The sequence below is a fragment of the Lemur catta genome, chromosome 10 (genome assembly GCF_020740605.2).
Source record: "Lemur catta isolate mLemCat1 chromosome 10, mLemCat1.pri, whole genome shotgun sequence".
NCBI lineage: Eukaryota > Metazoa > Chordata > Mammalia > Primates > Lemuridae > Lemur > Lemur catta.
Window position 1 is genome coordinate 12,314,265 of NC_059137.1, and position 20,599 is coordinate 12,334,863.

Below are 20,599 nucleotides of genomic sequence, written 5' to 3' on the forward strand. Positions count from 1 at the left end.
GACCGCCTGCCCCCTCTAGTACACTTTCCAGGCGGCAGCCAGAGGCCCTTCCCACTGTGCGCAGCTAGTTAAGCTGCTTCCTTCTCGGAACCCTCCAGCGGGTCCCCAGCACTGCAGGACGTTGTCCAAACTCCCTAAAACGATAGTCAAGGCCTTGCCCTATCAGGCCCCTGCCTCCTACCCATGCTTGTCTTCCATTCCCTTCCTCATATGCATCCCTCTTTCATTCTGGACATGGGCCCTGGAACCTTGACTGCCTGGGTTCAATCCTGGCTCCACGACCTACTGGCTGTGTAACCTTTGGCTGGTTACTTGACATCTCTGGGCCTACATGTCCTTATCTGTAAAATGGGATTGTTGTGAGGATTAACTGAGATAATACATGTGAAGCACTTGGAACAGTGCCTGACCCATAATAAGCGTATGCTAATGTTACTGTTACGTCGTCGTTGTTATCTGGCCCCTGCCAGTCTCACAAGTGGGATTTCCACGTGCACTCCCCACTTCACCCCCGTTCTGTTCTCTAGCCATCGGAACTATTTGCAGTTCCCTGGAAGTCTCCTGCTCTCTCCTGCCTTCATAAAACCCCATCACAGCAGCAAGTTACCTGGTCAAGTTCTCTCTCTCGGCCTCACTGTTCTACCTCCCGCTCTGCCCCCATGCCCCTCCCATCTGTCCCCAGGGACCCTTCCTGCAGACTGCCTCAGTCTCGGCTGGACTCAGACACTGCCTTCAACACCGAGCATAGGAACTGGCCCTGGGTACCACGCTCAGCCCCCGACGCTGCCAGGGGCTGGTCCCTGTATCCTGTCCAGCCTGCACTTTGCCACACTGATTTTGTCCACCAGAGGCTCGTTTGTGCTTAAGATCCGCAGCATGTGCCTGTGACACCAAGGGTTTGAGTTGCTAAGATTGAATGCAAATCCACCTGAGTGACAAAGGACTGCTCTAACTGGCTTTGACTTCCCGGGGATTGCAGACACAGTGTTTCCTCAGAAATTGTCCTCTTACCTGCCCCTCATTGCTAATAACATTTTGTAGCTGAGTTTTCCTGTTGCTGAATTTCCCCCTCCAAATCTTTTAGCTTGCGTCCCCCACATGCCCAGCTGACGTCCTCAAATGCGTCATAAATCTCCCCTCCGAACCTCCTGCTCTTATAGTTCATCCCAAAGTGCTGATCACAACAGCACAACAGGAACCTCTGGTGTGATTAATGCCGCTGGCGTGTTTGTAACACGGCCTTCAGTGGTGGCGACGTCAGGATAAATCACTGTGCAGCACTTGTCAGCTGAACCTTAGCGTGACCCCTTTCTTTCATAGGTGGGGACAACAAAGCCCCGGAGGTTAGGTGACTTTCTCAAGGTCACACAGTCAGAAATGACCTGGCTAAATTGGGACTAAAATCCAGATTTCCTATTTTTACTTCAGTACTTTTTTTCTAACTCACCAAAAGCTATTTGTTTTTTAAAAAGTTTTTTTTAAAAAGTTTTAATTAGAAATTGTGGTAAAAAATACATAACAAAATTTATGAGACTGTCCGTCTTTAAGTGCACATCGTGTGTATGTTCAGTGGCATTAAGTAAATTCATATCTCTGTGCAACCCTCACCACCATCCATCCCTGAACTTGTATCCTGCAAAACTGAAACTCTGTACCCATTAAACACTAACGCCCCCATTCCCCCTCCCTCAGCCCCTGGCAAACACCATTCCACTTTCTGTTTGAATTGGACTGCTCTAGGTGGCTCATGTAAGTGGAATCATACCGTATTTGTCTTTTTGTCTTTGGCTTATTTCACTTAGCACAGTGTCCTCAAGATACATCCACATTGTAGCATGTGTCAGAATTCACTTCCTTCTTAAGGCTGAATAAGATTCCATTTGTAGTGATGCATTGGTAATGGCTTGATAGAGTATCTTAACTGCTAAAAAGTGTTTGGGTTTTGAATGGGGTGACTTTCCTGGGCGCAGTTCTTAAATATCCACTAGAGGGCAGTAAAAAACACATAAATTTTTCACCACGCAGGAGGCGTGCCAGGCAATCCGGCCCCCACATCTTGTATCTCTCTCAGCCATCCATGTCTACAGATACAAGATAATGGATTTCACGTCCAACAGCAGGTTTGGGTAAAACTAGAGATACCATCAGTTGTAGCCTAAGTGCAAGTCTCCCTCACACTCTGGCAACCACGAAAGCAAAAACTTCATTCCATATCTCGGTTTCAGTTTGTATTTTTATTTAATCCACATTAGTCCGGTGGTTCTCAGACAGAGTGCACATCAGAATCACTCATGGTGCTTTTTCTAAAACACACACGCCCAGGTCTCATGCACATCGATTAAATCAGAATTTCTGTTGCTGGGGTCGAAGTATGTAGATGATATCTTCATTCTGGTGCATGACTTGTTTTTTAACAACCAGTGCATTAGTTCTAAACTTTAATAACTAGGGGGAAAGGGTCGCTCTTGAGTAAAAGCTCAGAGGAGAGTGCATATGAATTCTGAAAAATCTTTTTCTCTTTTTAAAGTAGAAGTGGCTGAAGGGTCTGGTAGCTATGGGAACCACATTCCAAATGCCTGTGAGGTTTTCCTACAGATCGTACCTGTGTTTTAACGAGCTGGGAACCTAGAGAGAAGATGTGAAACTGGAGCAGTCCTAGCCAACACGGGGACAGTTCCAAACGACCGTGCTCAGGTCATCGGGGACCAAACTCTAGTGCGAGGCCAGAGCTCAGATGCCAGGACTGTCTGGTACATTAAGAGAACATTTCCTATAGTAAAAACAGGAAAAATGGACCTTTAGTTTTATCTTAGGAGAGGTAAAAATGGTACATCGAACCTGAGGGGAGGTCAGGAGAGCCCAGTTCTTGTCCTAACCACCCCACTGGCCAGTTAGGGGACCCAAGTCACGTCACCTCCCTGAGCCTCAGCTTCCCCTTTGAAATGTGAAAGGACTGGAAGATGGAGAGCTCCCAGAATCCTTCCAGTTCTAAAAATTCCATGATTTGATTAGTATTAATAATCTTGATTTGTATGGCTCTACTCTGGCAAAGAGCAGAAGAAATATTCAGTAATGCAATGAATGACAGAGACTATTGACCATGTGGTTTAATTTATTTAAGGCATCTACACTGAACTCAACGGAGAAAATATTGCTCCTGATAATATATTGAACTGTTAGTATCTCCGGCATAGCAACAGCTTTCCAGAGAGAAAAATCACCTATCAGGGCAAACCTGACATTTTTCACTTCCTGATCCCTGGCTGCCATTTGTCCGGCTTGCCTGTATGTGCTGTAAACGGCCAGGTGCAGGAAGGCTTTGGATGAATATTAAATAACTACATAAACGCCAAGGTCACGGTTGCAGGAAAGGCTCAGTGGAAGGCCCTGGGAGGCTCGCATTGATCTCTTGTGAAGTTCCATTCTCGAATCCTGCTGACAAGGGGAAACAATTGATGTGGACCATTATTAAAGCTTTAAGTGTTTCTCCATTGTTAAAGATCTTTTACAAGCCTGGAATAGCTGATAGTCCTCAAGGAATTGGCAAAAGCTTCATTTAGAAATATAGCCTGGTCAAAGAGATAAGTACGACTCTGAGTGCAGACATCCTGGGTTGGGCTTGCGCGGCAAAGGTGGAGGTTCTGCCACCAGCTCGGCCTGCCGGGCACTGCTGTCAGGTGCAGAGTTCAGAAGGGAACTTTCAAGCTAGAAGCTGCAGAGAACATGGCTCTGTCCTTCAAACCCACCTTACATTTCCTCCAGCTCCTCTTTCCCGGTGAAAACCTCCTCTTCTGCCGTTTCAGTCCATCCACTCTCCATAGCTGCACAAAACATCTCACAGGTGTCTGGGGCAGTGGGGCCCGGATGACTCACACGTCCACACAGACTATATGGACTGGTCAAGTGCTGGGATAATTAATTATGTGAGTGTCCTGCCGACCTGGAGCTGGGAAGAGAGTAGATATTGCAGATGACAGAGTCTAGTCTCAAGAAGATCTCATCAGACCAAAGGATGGGCCAGGTCTACTGGATGAACTTAAGAACAGATGTAAATGATAAGACAAACATTTCCTGTGCACTAGCTTTGTGTTTGGTATTATTGTGTTTGGCCCTTTGCACATTTTAGCTTATTTCATCTTGACAATGACCCGGTGAGGGTAGGTGTTCACATCCTGATTTTTAAAAAGAGGAAACGGAGACCTGGTAGTCTAGGGGAAGGTTCAAGGGCTGAGTCATCAATCTAGATTCCAGTCCCGATTCCGCCCCCCGGGTTACCTGGAAAGTTACTTCATCTTTTAAAAATAGCCACAGCGAGGCTTCGGTGCTGTCTTGGTTGGCCCTTTGCACTTGTCATCGCATTTAATCCTCAGAACAATCTTACTCCTATTCCCAGATGAGGAGGGCGCAGATAAGTCACTTGCCCAAGGTCACAGAGTAAGTAGCAGGGCCAGCGTCTGAGCCCAGCCGGTCTGACTGGACACCCACACGCTTAACAACTGCTGCGCCGTCTCTGTTCCCGACATGAAAGGGCAGCACCATATTTCCTGTGAAAGTTAAATGACATAACTTATCTAAGTGCCCAATACAGTGTCCGGCACATCACAGGCACTCAAAGATGATATTAGATCGCCGTCGTTATTGTTCTCAGCATTATTATTGGTTACATGGCTTATTCAAGGTTGTAGTTAATAACTGGAAGAACAGGATTTGAACTCAGGTCTCGTGGCTGCCAATCCACTGCACTCTCCATCTCGCTCTGGAGCACAAGGTTGAGGACAATTCTTGTGTCACTATCTCTGTACCGAGTACAGTGTCGTCTCCATGGTGGATGCGCAGTGAGTACTCAGATAGGCAGGGACCATTTTTCACTCATTCACCAAACATTTGCCAAAACCCTGCTCTGTGTCGGGGATCCAGAGAGGAAAAACACAGAACACTGATCATTCTTTCTCTTCCTGCCAGGTTCGAATGGTGAAAGATGGCGACCCCTCCTGGAAGCCCACGTTTATTGTGAAACCTGACGGTGGTTGTCAGGGCGACGGAATCTACCTCATTAAAGACCCCAGTGACATCCGCCTGACAGGGACCCTCCAGAGCAGGCCGGCGGTGGTCCAGGAGTACCTCTGCAAACCTCTCCTTATCGACAAGCTCAAGTTCGATATCCGTCTGTATGTCCTACTGAAGTCCCTGGAGCCCTTAGAGATTTACATCGCCAAAGACGGACTCTCGAGATTCTGTACCGAGCCCTATCAGGAGCCCAGCCCCAAAAACCTGCACCACGTCTTCATGCACTTAACCAACTATTCCCTGAACATCCACAGCGGGAACTTCGTGCATTCGGACAGCGCGAGCACGGGCAGCAAAAGGACTTTCTCCAGCATCCTTTGCAGGTTGTCTTCCAAGGGCGTTGACATCAAGAAGGTCTGGTCTGACATCATCTCCGTGGTGATCAAGACTGTCATCGCCCTGACTCCAGAGCTCAAAGTCTTCTACCAGTCGGACATCCCCACCGGGAGGCCGGGCCCCACGTGCTTCCAGGTAACTGTCGCCAGTTCCCAGCCTCGCCCGGACCCCGAAAGGGCTCCCCGGCCTCGTGGTGGGGGGCCATGGAGGTGGGATGGCCAGAAGGGGGGACGGGGGGTTGTACTGTGGGCTTTGGTGTTAAACCTGGGTCCAACTTTCAGATTTCTACTTGCTAGCTGTGTGATTCGGGGCATGTTCCTTCCCTTCTGCCACCTGTAAAATGAGACTAATAGTACCTACCTTAAAGGATGCTTGTAAGAATTAAATGAGATAACATGTAAAGCAGAGTGCCATCCATTCATTCATTCATTCATTCAACACCCTTTACCACCCTTTACTGTGACGGTGGGGGTGGTGGGGGACATGGAGGCCAGACACTCAGTGGGCGCACATTTTCCTGCCACTAGGAATGGGAGGAAAGGAGAAGAAGGGGCACCTCTAGGACCCTCTCCACCTAATCCTTAAAGTTATTTTGTAGCAGTTGATAAATAAAATAAAGAATGCATGGAACATATTTGTAAGCCAAGAAGCAATATGGCAAAATGACAAAATGATTATCCCAAACCCAGCTCTGAACCCAAGATTCCCAGGGCATGCTCGTACGGAGCCCATTTCCCTGCCCGCTCCCGGGGTAACCATCACCCTGAATTTTATGTTTATCATTTCCTGCTTTAAAAAGTACTTTTTAAATGTGTGACTGTATCCCTAAACAATAATTGTTTTGTTTTGCTTGTTTTTGAGTTTTATAAAAATGCTGTTATAAAGTATGATGTCTTCTGCAACATTCTTTTGCACTACATGCAATGGTTCAGAGGTCCACACATGTTGATGGGGTCGTTGGTGTGTTTTATTTGCACTGTTGTGTGTTCCATTATAAATACGCACACTTTACCTATCATTTGGGTTGTTTCCGTCTATGGCAGGAGGGTAACAGCTCTCATGGAGCAAGAAGCAAGAGGGGAGGGAATGGGGCGGTGTCTCTAATGGACGGGGCGTTCATTCGACAGTAGAAGAGCAATCTGGACCCAAAGTGCAGCCCCAAACCCAGAGAGGCTACCCCGGGGGCGGGGCCCCTGCCAGTGTGCTTTCCTGGCAGGCTGGCGGAACCTTTTGGGAGAGAATTCAGACAGTGATCAGCACCAAGAGGCGTGCCTGTCATCCAGAGATCTATCCTTAGGCTCTTCGACCCCAGGCCTTCGGTTCTCAGGCAGATGTCCAGCTCAGCCAGCAGAGAGATGGTTTAAAACATCAGAAGAGATAAGTGGGCAGAACTGAGAGGTAGGACCGGAGAAAACAAGTCCTGACCCGAGCCATCAAAAAGTTAGGGCAGAGGAGACAGTTGCAACGTGGATGCATCCAGGGGTCATCCTGGGGGACTGTGTGGCCACATCTGTTTGACAGTGACAGCTATTCCAGGAGTGTCATGTGGGCCCAGCACGCATGGCCAAGCCACAGAGCCCTGGCATGGTTGGAGTGGCAGGGTGGAGGGCCGGGACGGTTGTTTTGCTACGCGTCTTGCTGTGGACAGGCCGCATGGGCAGTGGTCGGGTGGATCTGGAGGGCAGACGGGGGCCACTGGTTTGGACAGATCATGTCTAGCAAATGGAACCACAGCCTTGTGACCGTTTCCCACTGTTCCAGTGCACTAAACGCTTCCAGGCCTGGGGCGAGAGGGGAGCGCCGGGCTGGAGGGAAAGTTCAAGGAAGAGCTCTTCCTCTTTCCAGCCGTGTGACCTGGGCAATTTCTTCACCACCCCAAGCCTCTGCCTTTCCCTGTGCAAATGGCCCACTCTCACTTCCCTACCTGCCTTTTTAGTGAAGTCACGTAGGTGAAAATGCTTTGGCAAGGTGTAAGCGTCAGGTGTTTGGAATTTGTTTTACTGTACATTCCAGACACACAGCGATTGAGAGAGGAAAAGAGTATCTTTTTCTCCTTGGAGTCTTCTCTTACTTTCTTTATTCTTATCACTTGTTGGAACACTTGTCAGTTTGGGTTAGTTTGGGTCAACCTGAACTGACTTGGAACCCAAAGATTTAGGGACACAGGATGGTTCTGCTATCGACTTGCTGTGTGATCTTGCATAAGTCACTTAACTTCTCTGTGCCTCAGTTTCCTCACCCACCTCACTGGGTTGTTGTCCAACTCCAATGAGATAAAGATTGTGAAGGGCTTTGCAAACCATAATGTTCTATGCAGATGCGATAAATTATTTCTTTGCCATGCAGCCCCTCTTGCTTTTAGCCTGGGCTTGGCTCAGATTGCAGCATTCCAGAACATAAGCTTGAGCCAAAAAAATTACATTTATCTTAAACATGTGACTGTGACCCCTTTCCAATCATAGCCACAATAACTACTTGGGAAATTGTGATGGCCCGGAGCAGCTGCTGGCACTGCTCAGGCTGCGGGCAGATTTCCTGTAATCTGTTGCCTAGGAACATGGCTGCCCTGTCATTCCACCCTGTCCCTTGTCATTGCCCAGGCAGCCCCCAGCAATATATCCTCATGTCAGTCTTCCCGAGGGCACCAGTGTGACCCTGTCTTAAACAGCAAGGTCCATCTGGGTGTAGATGATTCATCGGGCAGAAATACACGGGTTTCAGCTTGGCTTTCACAAACAGTCTTTCCCAGTTCCATTGCTTGTTCTGTGTCTACTTCTAGCTTTCTGTGCTAATTCTCTCGTCGGCCCATGCTACTTTCCCTTAGATGTCTGGAGGAGACACTGTTCCTCAATCCTAAGATGTTTCTCCTCTTTCTCTTTGTTCCTTTTGACCTGCTCCGCGCTCTTCAGCCCAGACACCCCAAAGGGAGGAGGCCAAGGAGCCACGTTGTGGCTAAGGGTTTGGATCTGGTTGTCAGACACCCTGGGTTTGAGCCAATCCCAGCTCCTCCTTCCAGAAACTCTAGCTGGTGCACTTGGCAAATTAACCTTTCTCAGCTTCAGTTTCCTTATCTGCAAACAGAAATCGTATTTGTAACTACCTTACAGAGTCGTAAGCTCAAATGAGGGAAAGCTACGTGGAACATTTAGCACAGTACCTGGCACATAGCAATCACTTAATAAATGGCAGTTTTTATGATTATTACATTGTTATTTGTAATAATAGTTCTCAAATTTGTCTGTGATGAAGAGCCTTGAGGTTATAGGAAACCATGAAATATTCACACTTTAAACTTAACCAAAACACCAGATTTCCAAGGAGCATAGTTTGAAAACTGAGTCCTTCACCTGGCATTTGTCACCTCCTAACCTGGCCCCGGTCTAGCTTCCCTGTACCCTCCGTGAGCCCCGCAGTCCTGCAAAACAGATTTGATTCCTGTCTCTTGGACGTAACTTGTGCTTTCCCAATTCTGCCTTTTTGTTCTCCTCTGTCTTGGCCAACCTGGCACGCTCTCTCCCGTGCTCACTGCTTTTTTAAATTCAAGGCCTTCCAGGGTACTGCTTGAGTCCCACCTTCTCTGTGATGTCTTCCTGAACCACTTGTGATATTTAAGCTTTTTCTTCCTTTGGACTCTAGCACATTCCCTGGCACCCACTGAGCTGAGCTCTGAGCTAGCTGTGGGCGTGTGGTCATGGAGAAGACAGGGTCCCTGCACCTAAGGGGTGCACAGTGCGTGTGTGAGAATTGCAGTTCCTTGTAAGAAATACTGCGGGAGGGCACACAGAGTGCTGGGAGGGCATAGAAAAGGGAGTGGTTAACTCTGCCTAACCCAGTCAGGGAAGGCTTCCTGGAAGAGGAGCTGCTTAGGCTGGAGCTTAAGGCATGACGAAGGATTTGCCAAACAGAAGACGGGGGACACATACTCACCCGGCTTCCCTCCTTCTTCACTGGCTGTTACATCTCAGCCTCCTCCTCTGGACCTGTCATTGTTGGAGATCCCCAGCCCAATCCTTGGAAATTTGGCCTCCTATCCATAATCACTCCCTACAGGATCTCACCCAGACCCATGGCTTTACGTACCAGCTACACGCTGATGACTCCTAAATTTCTTTTTTGGTACTTTTTGTTTTGTGACAGGGTCCCACTCTGTCACCAGGGCTGGAGTGCAGCGGCATCATCATAGCTCACTGCAACCTCAAACTCCTGGGCTCAAGTGATCCTCCTGCCTCAACCTCCTGAGTAGCTGGGTCTACAGGTGTGCACCACCACAACCAGCTAATGTTTTAAAAAAAAATTTTGTAGAGATGGGGTCTCTCTATTGCCCAGGCTGGTCTCAAACTCCTGGCCTCAAGCGATCCTCCTGCCTCAGCCTCCCAAAATGCTAGGATCACAGGTGTGAGCCACCACACTTGGCCTAAGCTTCTAAATTTGTATTTCCAGTCGTGACCTCTCCTTGAGCTCCAGACTGGTATATCCCAGTGCCCACTTTAACTTCCTACCTGGATAGCTAGAGGGCATCACACACTTAACATGTCCAAAATCAAACTCTTGAGTCCCCTCCCACAACTATTCTCCATCGTCTTTCCTGTTTCAATAAATGAATAGCATTCAATCAATTAAGTAATTAATTGACTCGGGACCAAACGCCTGAGTCATCCTTCTTTCTTCTATTCCCGTCCTTCCTAGATCCAATCCATAAGCAGCTCTTGTAAATACACTCTAAGACATCTCCCAAATGTAACCACTTCTAGCCAATTCTGCTGCTGCCATCCGAGTCTAGGCAGCCATCACCTCTCACTGGAACTACTGCATTAGCCTCCTAAGTGAGGTCCCTTTTCCCGCCTTCCTGCCTATATCCTATTTTTCTCACTGTAGCCAAAGAGATGCTTTTTTTTCCCTTTTGAGACAGGGTCTTGCTATGTTACCCAAGCTGGTCTTAGACTCAAGTGATCCTCCTGCTCAGCCTCCTGAGTAGCTGGGACCACAGGTGTGTGCCACCATGCCCAGCATCAAAGAGATGCTTTTAAAACATGGGTTGGATCCAGTCACTTCCCTTGCTCAAACCCTCCAGTGGTTTTTTTCATTGCACTTAAGATCCCAGTTCCTTATCATGGTCTGCAAGATGCAACCCAATCTGTCCCTGTCTTTCTATCTGACCTCATCTCTTTCCACGCTCCCTCTCGCTCGCACCTTGCTGTTCTTCAAAAGTGGCCTTTGTTCTTGCTGTTCCCTCTGCCTGGAACACTCTTCCCCAGCTCTTCAAAAACAACTTATTCTTTCACATCATTTAGTCCCTGTGCATATGTCACCTCCTGAGACTTTAGCTTCTGGGCATGATCCTTCTACAAACAACTAGACTACCAGAAATGTATGTGAAATAAGTGTTCTCAGGCTTTGGACAACAGACAGCTCAGCACTGTGAACCCTGAAAAAAGAGGGGGAAAAACGAAAGGGAGTCCTGTGGTTGCCTCAGTTTTCTGTCTGGAGGCAATGTTTGGAATATGGACACAGGGCAGGTGAACCTAAACAGAGCCTTGTGACCTCAGTGAGCTGAGGAGCTAGAGATTGAAGTTTGGGAAGGCTGAGGTGGCTGGAAGTTGTGGGGTAGAGCTATGGAAAGGAGCTCCAGAAATCTGCATGGCATCCCGAAGAGTCTTTGTGGAGTCCTAGGCCATGCACGTGTGGAGTGGGAATGCATACAGCTGGGCAGAGAATGACCTGGAAACTGATAAGCTGAACAACTTCCAGGGGTCACAGAGGGCTGGGAGGTGGGAGAGGCAAGTCCTTGCTGATGACTGAGAGCATTTGGTGGAGATCCCCAAGAAATTCTTCCTTAATGGGTCGAGTTGAATCTTCCCTGGAATGTGGGTTATGCTAGACCCATCCTATTCACCTTAAATAACAGGCTTCGAAGATATCGGACTAATATGCAAATAACTGAAGCCAAAACAAAGTCCAGCACTTTAAAAGGAAGACAAAATCCAGAAACTTAGCATTGTAACATCACAATGTCCAGCATTCAAAAGAAAAGTCACTAAACCTTCCACAAAGCAGGAAGAGGTACCCTATCCCAATGGGGAGGATCATTCAATAGAAACAGCTCCAAAAATATTAGAAATGATGGAACTAGTAGGAAAAGAATGTCAAAAGAGCTATTATAGCTCTGTACAAAAGTTTTAAGGAAAATATGAGCTTAATGAAGACAGAAGTGGAAACTACTAAAAAGAAATATGTGTATAAGTAGGATACACACACATGGAACTTCTAGAGAAGAAAATATAATCTCCGAAATGAAAATCTTACTGGATGGGATTAACAGCAAATTAGACACTGAAGAAAAACTCATCAGTAGACTTGGGCTTCATTCTGCAGGCAGGGATTTTAGGCAGAGGAGTGTTAATATTCTACTCACATTTTAGAAAAATGATGCTGGCAGCCCCTTGTGCTGGATGAATTAGAGGGGTGAGTTTGAGAGCAGGGAAAAGGTGAGAGACCGGATGGAGAGTAGGAGTGAGGATGGCCCAGATCTAGAAAGCTCTTTAGGAGGCAGAGTGTGCAGGAGTTGGCGACCAGCTAGATGTAAGGGGTGACAGGAAACACTTTGACTTGGGTGACTGGGTGGATAAGAAGTATAGGAGGCAAAGTTGATTTTAGAGAAATGGTGTATTAGCTGTCTTTTTTTCTTTTTTTCGAGATAGAGTCTCACTCTGCTGCCCAGGCTGGAGTGCCGTGGTGTAATTATAGCACGCAGCAACCTCAAACTCCTGGGCTCCAGCAGTCCTCCTGCCTCAGCCTCCCGAGTACCTCGACTATAGGTGCCACCACGCCTGGCTAATTTTTACTATTTTTTGTAGAGATGGGGTCTTGCTCTTTCCCAGGCTGGTCTCAAACTCCTGGCCTCGAGCCATCCTCCCATCTCAGCCTCCCAGAGTGCTAGGATTGCAGGTGTGAGCCACGGCGCCTGGCCTGTATTAGCTATCTTTTGCTGTATAACAAATTACCCCCAAACTTAGCAGCTTAAAATAGCAAGCATCATTTCCTCAGTTTCCGTGGGTCAGGAATGCAGGCTGAGCAGACTGCCTCTGGCTCAGAGGCTCCGGCAAGGCTGCAGTCCACATGTCGGCCGGGGCTGCGGTTGGGGCTGTGGTCGTTTCAAGGCTTGACTGGGGAAAGACCCTCCTCCAGGGTCACTCACATGGCTGTTGGCAGGCCTCAGGTCCCCCAGCTGGTGGCTGGAGAGATCAGTTCCTGGCCACCCGGGCCTCTCCACAGGACAGCTCACTCCAAGGCAGGTGGCTCCCTCAGAGTGAGCGAGCAAGAGAGTGGGAGAAAGAGCCCCAAGATGGAAGCCACCGTCTTTTTAGAGCCTACTGTTGGAAGTGACATCCCATTGTTTCTGCCCTATTCTATTTGTTAGAAACAAGTCACTACATGCAGCCTACACGCCAGGGTGTGTGAGGGGGTTACACACTGAGGCTTGAGTACAAGGAGGTGGGGACCACTGGGACCATCTCAGAGGCTGCTGGCCACAGATAGGGAGTTTGGATGTGCTGAATTTGAGGAGCCCGGGACTTCCTGATTGGGAATACTCTGGTGCAGACAGATGAGTGGGTCCGGGGCTCAGGAGAGACCCCCCTCATCGGGATGTAGCTTGGAGCCTCTGCATGAATCTATATTAATAATTAACAGCTCAGGGCCCTTTCTCCCCAAATTGATTTGAAGCTTCTAAAGGTCAGGGATGAAGGACCATTATCTTTAAGTCCCCCAGGGAACCCCTCATGTAGGAGGCGCTCACCGCACCATGCTGATTGAATTACTTAGGGAGGCAGAGTATCACGTGACTGAAGAGCTGTCTCTCTGTTTGGCAATTCCCGCTCTGCCACCAGCTGTTGGAGGGATTTGGAGAGAGGTGTTCCCCTTTCTAAGCTGCAGGTTCCTGGTCTGCACAAAGTGGATGTTAGATTAGATCAGTGATTTTAAAAAAATGTAAAACCTTTTCCCTAGAAACCCCAGTCCATAAAATAAGTTAACGTTGATCTGATCTGGCTGGCGTTCCCCTTGGGCCTGCCGAAAAACACAGGACCAAGCAAATTCCTAACTGGGAAATTGCTGGCTGGGACATTCTGGGATTTTATGACAAGATCAACTCTAAGCTCCTCCTAGTTCCGTGATTCTGTTTCCCGAGATCCATTGGTGCTACACAGTTCACTGAAATTTTGAAAATCATTCATATTTCCTTGCACTTGTAAAAATATATATATAATAAACCTGGGCTTCATTAAATGCTAAGCGTCAAGCCCTGTGCCAACTAGTTTGCATTGCATTATATTTATTTGATTCTGCCTCCCCTACTAGAATGTAAGCTCCAAGAGGACAGGGACTTTGTCTAGTTCACTATTATATTTCCAGCAGCCAGAGTAGTTCTTGGGATGCCGAAAGTTTTCAATAAATATTTTATGAATGAATGAACCAAGGTAAGTAGGTACCATTCATATTTCCATTTTACAGATGCGGCAACTTGGGCTTACAGCTGCTGAGTGACTTGCCTATAGTCATGCAAGTCACAGGCAGAACTAAGATATTAGCTCCTCTTGACTCCAAAGCACACTAATGCTGTTTCTTGTGGGTGGAGCTGGCAGGAAACTGGAAAGGGAGCTGGCACCTACTGAATACATTTCGTATGGGAGCACAGTCCTAGACCCTGCTTTTCACCTGTTACCAACAGCCTTGAAAGGCAGCTGTAATCTCACTTGTCAGATGAAGTTGTTGAGGCTCAGAGAGGCCAAGCACCTTACCTAAAGTCATCCAGCGTGTGTCAGAGACTGAGCTGGGCTTGGACCCCAGGTCTTTCTGGCTCCAAAGCATTTGTGTACGAGACCCAACGTGTTCAAAAACATGCTCCCAAGTTTAGGTTCTGGAAGCTCTTACATTATGCCTCTGGTGGGGCGGGCCAATATGGCTGATGAGGCCTCACCACCCCTGCTCCAGCTCCCGGCATCCCTATGGCTTTACATGCATGAAAGCCCTGGGCCTTGGGCCGGGAAGAGTCCACCAGGCTGAGAAAGCACAAGTCCAAACTTCTAAGCCGCAGCAAAAAGTCCAAGTTGGTGACTGAGGATGGTAAACGTGGGCCCTGCAGCTGCCACTCTCTGCAGCCTTTCAGCATCACATGTCTCAGGCCAGGTCTGAAGTTAGACTGATGATGTCACCAGAGTCCCTAAGAACCCTCATCACTCACATCCCCTTGTCATATATTATTAAGCAGATCTGTCACACACGGGACATTGTCTACCGAATTTCCATTCCTTTCTTTTCGTGACCAGAGAAAGAAAAATAGAGCACGGGTGACTTTTCCCAACTTCTCATCCTTATTGCCCTTCACTGAAAAATAACTTCATCTTGAATCATCCCCCAAAATGGTCATTCGGGCTCTGATTTCATTAATAAGGATGAAGCTACGGTTTAATAATTATCATTTAACTGATGCATATTCTATCCAGACAAGTGAATGGATTTTCCTCATCTTTTCTTCTTGAATCCACAGGGGAGGGGAGTCTACAACCATCTCTTTTCCTTTTTCTCTTTTATTCTCCACATTATTTGTTTTGTGACTTTGGGGTGCTATCGTTATGTTAGAAACTTTCTACGTTATCTCTTCTGTAGAGATAACAAGAGTCCTCCTGAGAACCTGAAGTCCTTGTAGTCTGAATCTGAATCTAATTAGGAGCTGCGAGCTCAAGGATGAGAAGTTACCCAGGTGAAGGATTGTTTCAGGCAGAGAGAACAAGATGCACATGGCGGCTTGCCCTGATTGCAGGGTTTATGAGGAATTGAGAGAAACCAGAGTGGCTGGAAGGCAGAGCCTCGGCTGGGGCAGGATGCTGGATTTGAGAATCGGCGTCCAGCAAATGGAGCTGGAGTTAGCCGCAGGTGCAGGTCAGTCGCACACGCCCCGTGCTCAGAAGGGCTCTGAGCTTGGCTTCATGCTCTGTTGTTACCAGCATGAAATTTTTAAGACTTTTTGAATAAAAGATCCCTGCATTTTCATCTTGTACTGGGTCACACAAATTATGCAGTCAGTCCTGCTTGGGTGTGAAATCCAGCTCTGTCCAGCTCTGTCACTCATAAGCTAGGCAGTCTTGGGGGCAATTCACTTCGCCCCCAAGACTTTGGGGTCTGTCTGAGATTCAGTCTCTGCTTCTGTGGAATGGAGAACATGACCCTTCCCCACATACACCATCCCGAGGGTTAAATGAGAGTATGTATAATCAGTGTGTCATAGGTAATTGGTGCCTAGTAGGTGCCTAATCAGTATTTCCTTCTCCTTAACTAAGAGGTTGTATCAGAATCACCTGGGGGATTTGTTTTTTTCAAAATATATTTGCCTGGGTCCCACCCTGACAGCTTCTGATTCGGTCGGTGTGGGCTGGGGGAGGCAGTGGCTTTGCCAGGGGTCCTTATGTGATACTGATGTCCACCCCAGGACAAGAAAAGCAGCCTTAGGTGTTCAGAGATCCAGCTAAGACGCAAGTTAATAGAGGAGAGCAGAAGAAAAGGCAGAGGGAGAAATTGATGGACTAGTGCTCACCCTCAACATAATAAAAAACCTGTGAGGGAAGAAAGAGGTCAGCATCTCATAGCACTTCAGACAACACAGTGCAGAAATGCACTATGGGAACTCAGCCCATTATGAAGGTTCCCGTACAATCCCCTGCGTCCATTTGGTCTGACAAACACCCCCAGAGGAAGAGGGGCTGTGAGCAAGAGAAGCCATGGTCAGGGCCACGACCGGGGGCTGAGTTTGAATTTACTTCCACCTTAATGACCCTAATACCATACTCAATTCCCGAATAGAAATTGCGGCTAGAGGACGTAACTCTGAATTATGTTTATCCTGTCCAGATTTTAGGCTTTGACATTCTTCTAATGAAAAATCTGAAGCCTATGCTACTTGAAGTAAATGCAAACCCCAGCATGAGAATCGAGCATGAACACGAAGTAAGTATTTTGAGCATCTCTGACTCTATTACCATACAACTTCATGTTCCTACTCTCGAGTTCACTGAGCCAAACAAGCTTCATCGTCCTCAACTCTCCACAGCAAAGTTCTGCTCCAGCCAAATAATTTTAGTTTTGCTGTGTTCTGAATGTGGTCTATTAATATAAGACCTATCTGACCTATGGTAATTTCCCAGCATGCCACTCTTCCCGTTTTTAAGGTCTGGAAACTTCGAAGCAGCTGAGCCTTCCCATCAGTTTTGTCAAGAACTAATTAGTTAGCCTCAGGAGATGAACTAATTGAAATTCTGTGAATATGATTTAGCCATGTCGACATGCTTGAATCACTAAGATATGCTTGAATCACTAAGATAAATAGTACATTTAACAGTGGTTATATCTTCCTCTCCCCACCCCTGCCAAAATGTATTTTAAAAAACTGGAAGGAAATATAACAAATATTAACATTGGGTTTGGGGGGATTATTTGAATTCTTTGAATCTTCTTAACCCCTTTCTTCTTAATTTTCTGCAGTGAGCATGTATCATTTTGATAGTCAGAAAAACATAGTGCTATTTTTCCTCTTCATGTATTTTGTTGATTTGTAAAAGGAAATCGACCTTTTTAAGGTAGTATAAAAGGAGCCTTTAGAAATTCTCTTCTGTAGATTAGCATAGGCAAAATTTATTACTGCAACCCCTTGAGCTAGCTGGAGGACTCGAGGCTGATAGCCACTTGGCACTCAGTCCTGGTCTCCACGGTGACACAGAACCCTTACCCATTCAAGCTTTCTCCAGGGGTGTTTGAAAATGTCCCCAGCCTTGTTGATGAAGAAGTGAAGGTGGCTGTGATCAGAGACACTCTGCGCCTCATGGACCCACTTAAGAAGAAAAGAGAGAGCCAGTAAGTATCTTTGATGTCATTTGTTTCTAACCACTCTGCCTCCTAACTCTGCTTCCTGTCCTGAGCAGGTAAGTTAAGTTCTTGGAAGCTGTTAACGTCGTGAGTGAGATTTACCTATGAAACAATCTAATAGATCATATTTTCATTGTGTTAATATCAGCCCCCAAGCAACTGGTGGCTCAGAATCTGGCAGATGGGGCTCAGCTGATGAATTTCTGAGTGATTGTTACTCAGATCCGGGAAGTCTTTTCTAAGAACCTATTTTCCCTGGGGGATGGGATCTCCACCTGCCCATCATTGTTCATATAGGGCTTCTCTTCCTCCGCAAGCACAGGAAAAATCAAACACAGTGCAGGAGAAGAGGGCCGCAGGGAACCTGGACATGGTAGGAGCTGCTTCCTTTTTATTTTCTTCATGATGTTTACACTCTTGCAGTATAAGCTTTTAGTTTCAAAATTTTCAGTGCCAATTTAAAGACAGTTCTATCATATTTGCAACAGATATAATTCTTCTCCATCCCCACCTACCCAGTGGGACATTCCATTGGGATATTGCTGGGGGGTATGTGCTCCCTCCACAGACTCACTCCAGAAATGAACGATATTTCACTTGGGTCCGTTGTTTGCTTTGTTTTTACCAAGTTCCAGGCTTTCACGAATTAAGGGTTGAGTCAGTATCATTGTGCCTACGTTTTAGGCAGAAAAATGGAAGACAGGCATCTCACATAGCACTTCTCAGACCCCCTGACAAGTCAGATTGACCAGATGCTCCCGGACAGGCAGAGCACTCGTCAGCAGTGGTGCAAGACTGGGAGGAGCGCTGCCTTCCCTAAGCAAGTGGGCTGCGCAGGTTCCTCCACTGAGGCTCCTCACCAGCTGGGCTGAAGCCCCGCTATTGGTAGCGTCGCCCTACGTTAGTGCTTCTCACCTTCAGCTGCACATTAGAGCCATCCGGGGAGCTTTCAAAAATAGTACTGGAGCCCTTGCTTCTAGAGATGCTGATTTTAATTAGCTGGGCTGGAGGGCTGGCCACAGACAGCTTGCTCGTTCCCTAGGTGACGGGTTGTACTGTGCAGCCGAGGTTGAGCGCCACTGCCCGGCACGAAACGTTACCCCGAAGGAGCATTTGTTATAACCTGAGTCAGGCTGGATGGCGCCTGCCGGGCTGAGTTCTCCAGAGTGTTCTTCACTGTGAAAGGCCCAGTTGCAGTTGTTGGCAAGACTCAGCTGAGAATATTCACCTGTAGTTTGTATGGGGCAGTCCTGCCAGGTGTGGCTTCCACCGATCAGTGCTTCAAAGCGGTAGTGTGTCCTCTGCGCAGCTCAAACACGACGGCGGCCACGTAGCGTGTTCACTAGGACACATGTGTACACGGCTGCTTTCTTTCTCCAGCCCTGAGGAAAGCAATGGATTTGAATTGCAATCTGGTCCTCAGAAACTGATTCTCTAATAGTTATCGATCTCACCAGCAGAGATTAGGTCCTAAGAGACCGTATGGCAGTGTGGGGAGATTTTGGTGGCATATTATGCCAGTGTGGCATCGTGGTGCAGGTTTTTTAGGATGACCTTGATACATTAGCATTCTGATTCCTTTGGTGGGAACAGGAATTTCAAAAGCTGTTGTATGGTCTGAGCCTTCTTAAATTCTTCACCAAAACACGATAAGATGAAGAGATTCCACTGTATTTTCACTAAATGGCATTGAAACAAAATTAGCTTCTTTTTCTTGTTCTGGTCGGTTTTCTTTGCCTCTCCCTGTGTGAGCCATACGAGATGTATCCTGTGTAATCCGTATGAGCTGCAGATCTAAAATTTAATAGCAACAGGGCACAGGACCATTGGGAAGGGTGGGAAAGGCATTTTACAACTTATCAAGTCATAAATAGCAGCACCTCATTTTTAATTTAAATAGCATTGACTTTTTTTATTGATAACCAGGAACAGTTAGAACTTCAAGAACCTGACTTTAATTCTAATAAAAATCCTTTCACTTCACCTGTTTCTTACCTACGATGTAAGGGTGGATGTTAATAGCTAAATGCCATTTACTGATATTTTTCCTAAATTTCACGTTTTTTTAAACCCAGCAATGATTATCCATGAAAGTGCTTTGTAAAGTGCATTTACACATAAGGGATTATTAGTATCATTTTGGTAACTTTACCATGCAGAGGAAAAGGCTCAAATTATTCTCTTTTGTGTAGAAATGTTTCAGAATAACTTGAAAAAGCACCAGATTTACGCCCACGGAAACTGCACAGTGTGGTAGTGCTAAATCCTGGGTCTCCAAATGAGAGACCGTGTCACTCCAACTGCATGAAATGATGTCACGTAGACTTTAGAAGCCAGAGTTTCTAGCGTTTGCATAGGCTCTGACCGTAACCTTTTAAAACAAGTGGTATCCTAGCCTTGCCCTTGAACTCTTTAGCAAAAGAGGGTCTGAAGCGTCCCTCATGAGTTCCTTCTTGAGTACAGTTTGTCAGCAAGACCATTAAAGTGGGTCTTCACTTTCCTCGCACAGACTGAAAAAAAGTCGATATCCCCAGTGTACCCTGGACAGGGGCAGGGGCTCGGCCACATGCATCTGTGTCTCACGCATCTGTGCACACCTCTGGGTCTGGCAGCCTGGGCTCAGTTCCTCGGTGGGGCTGACAGCAGTGCTCAGGGAGCCTGGCGGGGAGGAACTTGACCCTGCTGATGCCCATCTTGGCAGAGTCGTGGTACCTTCTCTTGAGCTGAAGAGGCAGATTCAAATCCTGGCCCTGTTGTCACATCATGATAACTGGTAAGACCTTGGGGATGTTGCACAGCTGTGTTGAGCCTCAGTATCCTTTTCTATAAAATGGGAATAGTGACATTTAAATAAACAGTGAGGGGAACTTGTAATATATAGCAGGCACTTAGTCACACTTAGCTTCCTACTCAACAGTAAAAGCATCTACTGGATGTGAAACAAACAAGCAACATTTTACTTAAAGTAGAATTTTGACGTTAACGCCAATGACACATCCTAAACCTGAAGCTGCTCTGTTACTGTGGGCTGGAATTGACACTGGAGCTGGTCATCAGTGGAAGGTTCTGTTTCCAGGGAGCAAGATGTCACTGGCCCGTATTTATTTGGTGTGTTAGGAGGAATCACCTTTGGTTTCTGGAGGAGGAAAACAGCTGTCATATGAGAACAATCTTGACTATGGTGGCATTTTGTCATATCTAGTGACTCAACTGATTTTCATGCGGGGTTCTGTGGAGGCCGTGGAGAGATGTCGGAGAGGGGAGGCTTGTGGGGGGGGGATTC

The 20,599-nt window shown here is 47.0% G+C and overlaps 1 protein-coding gene across 2 annotated transcripts in view; it reads left to right on the forward strand.

Annotated features, from left to right (window-relative positions):
• Positions 1-20,599, forward strand: part of TTLL11 (tubulin tyrosine ligase like 11) — a 220,970-nt gene that overhangs the window by 71,258 nt on the left and 129,113 nt on the right. For both annotated transcript variants that reach the window (XM_045563494.1, XM_045563495.1), the window contains 3 exons: positions 4,963-5,538; positions 16,306-16,401; positions 17,189-17,304. In XM_045563494.1, coding sequence (XP_045419450.1) covers positions 4,963-5,538; positions 16,306-16,401; positions 17,189-17,304 — 788 coding nt within the window. The remainder of the gene's footprint in view (positions 1-4,962; positions 5,539-16,305; positions 16,402-17,188; positions 17,305-20,599) is intronic.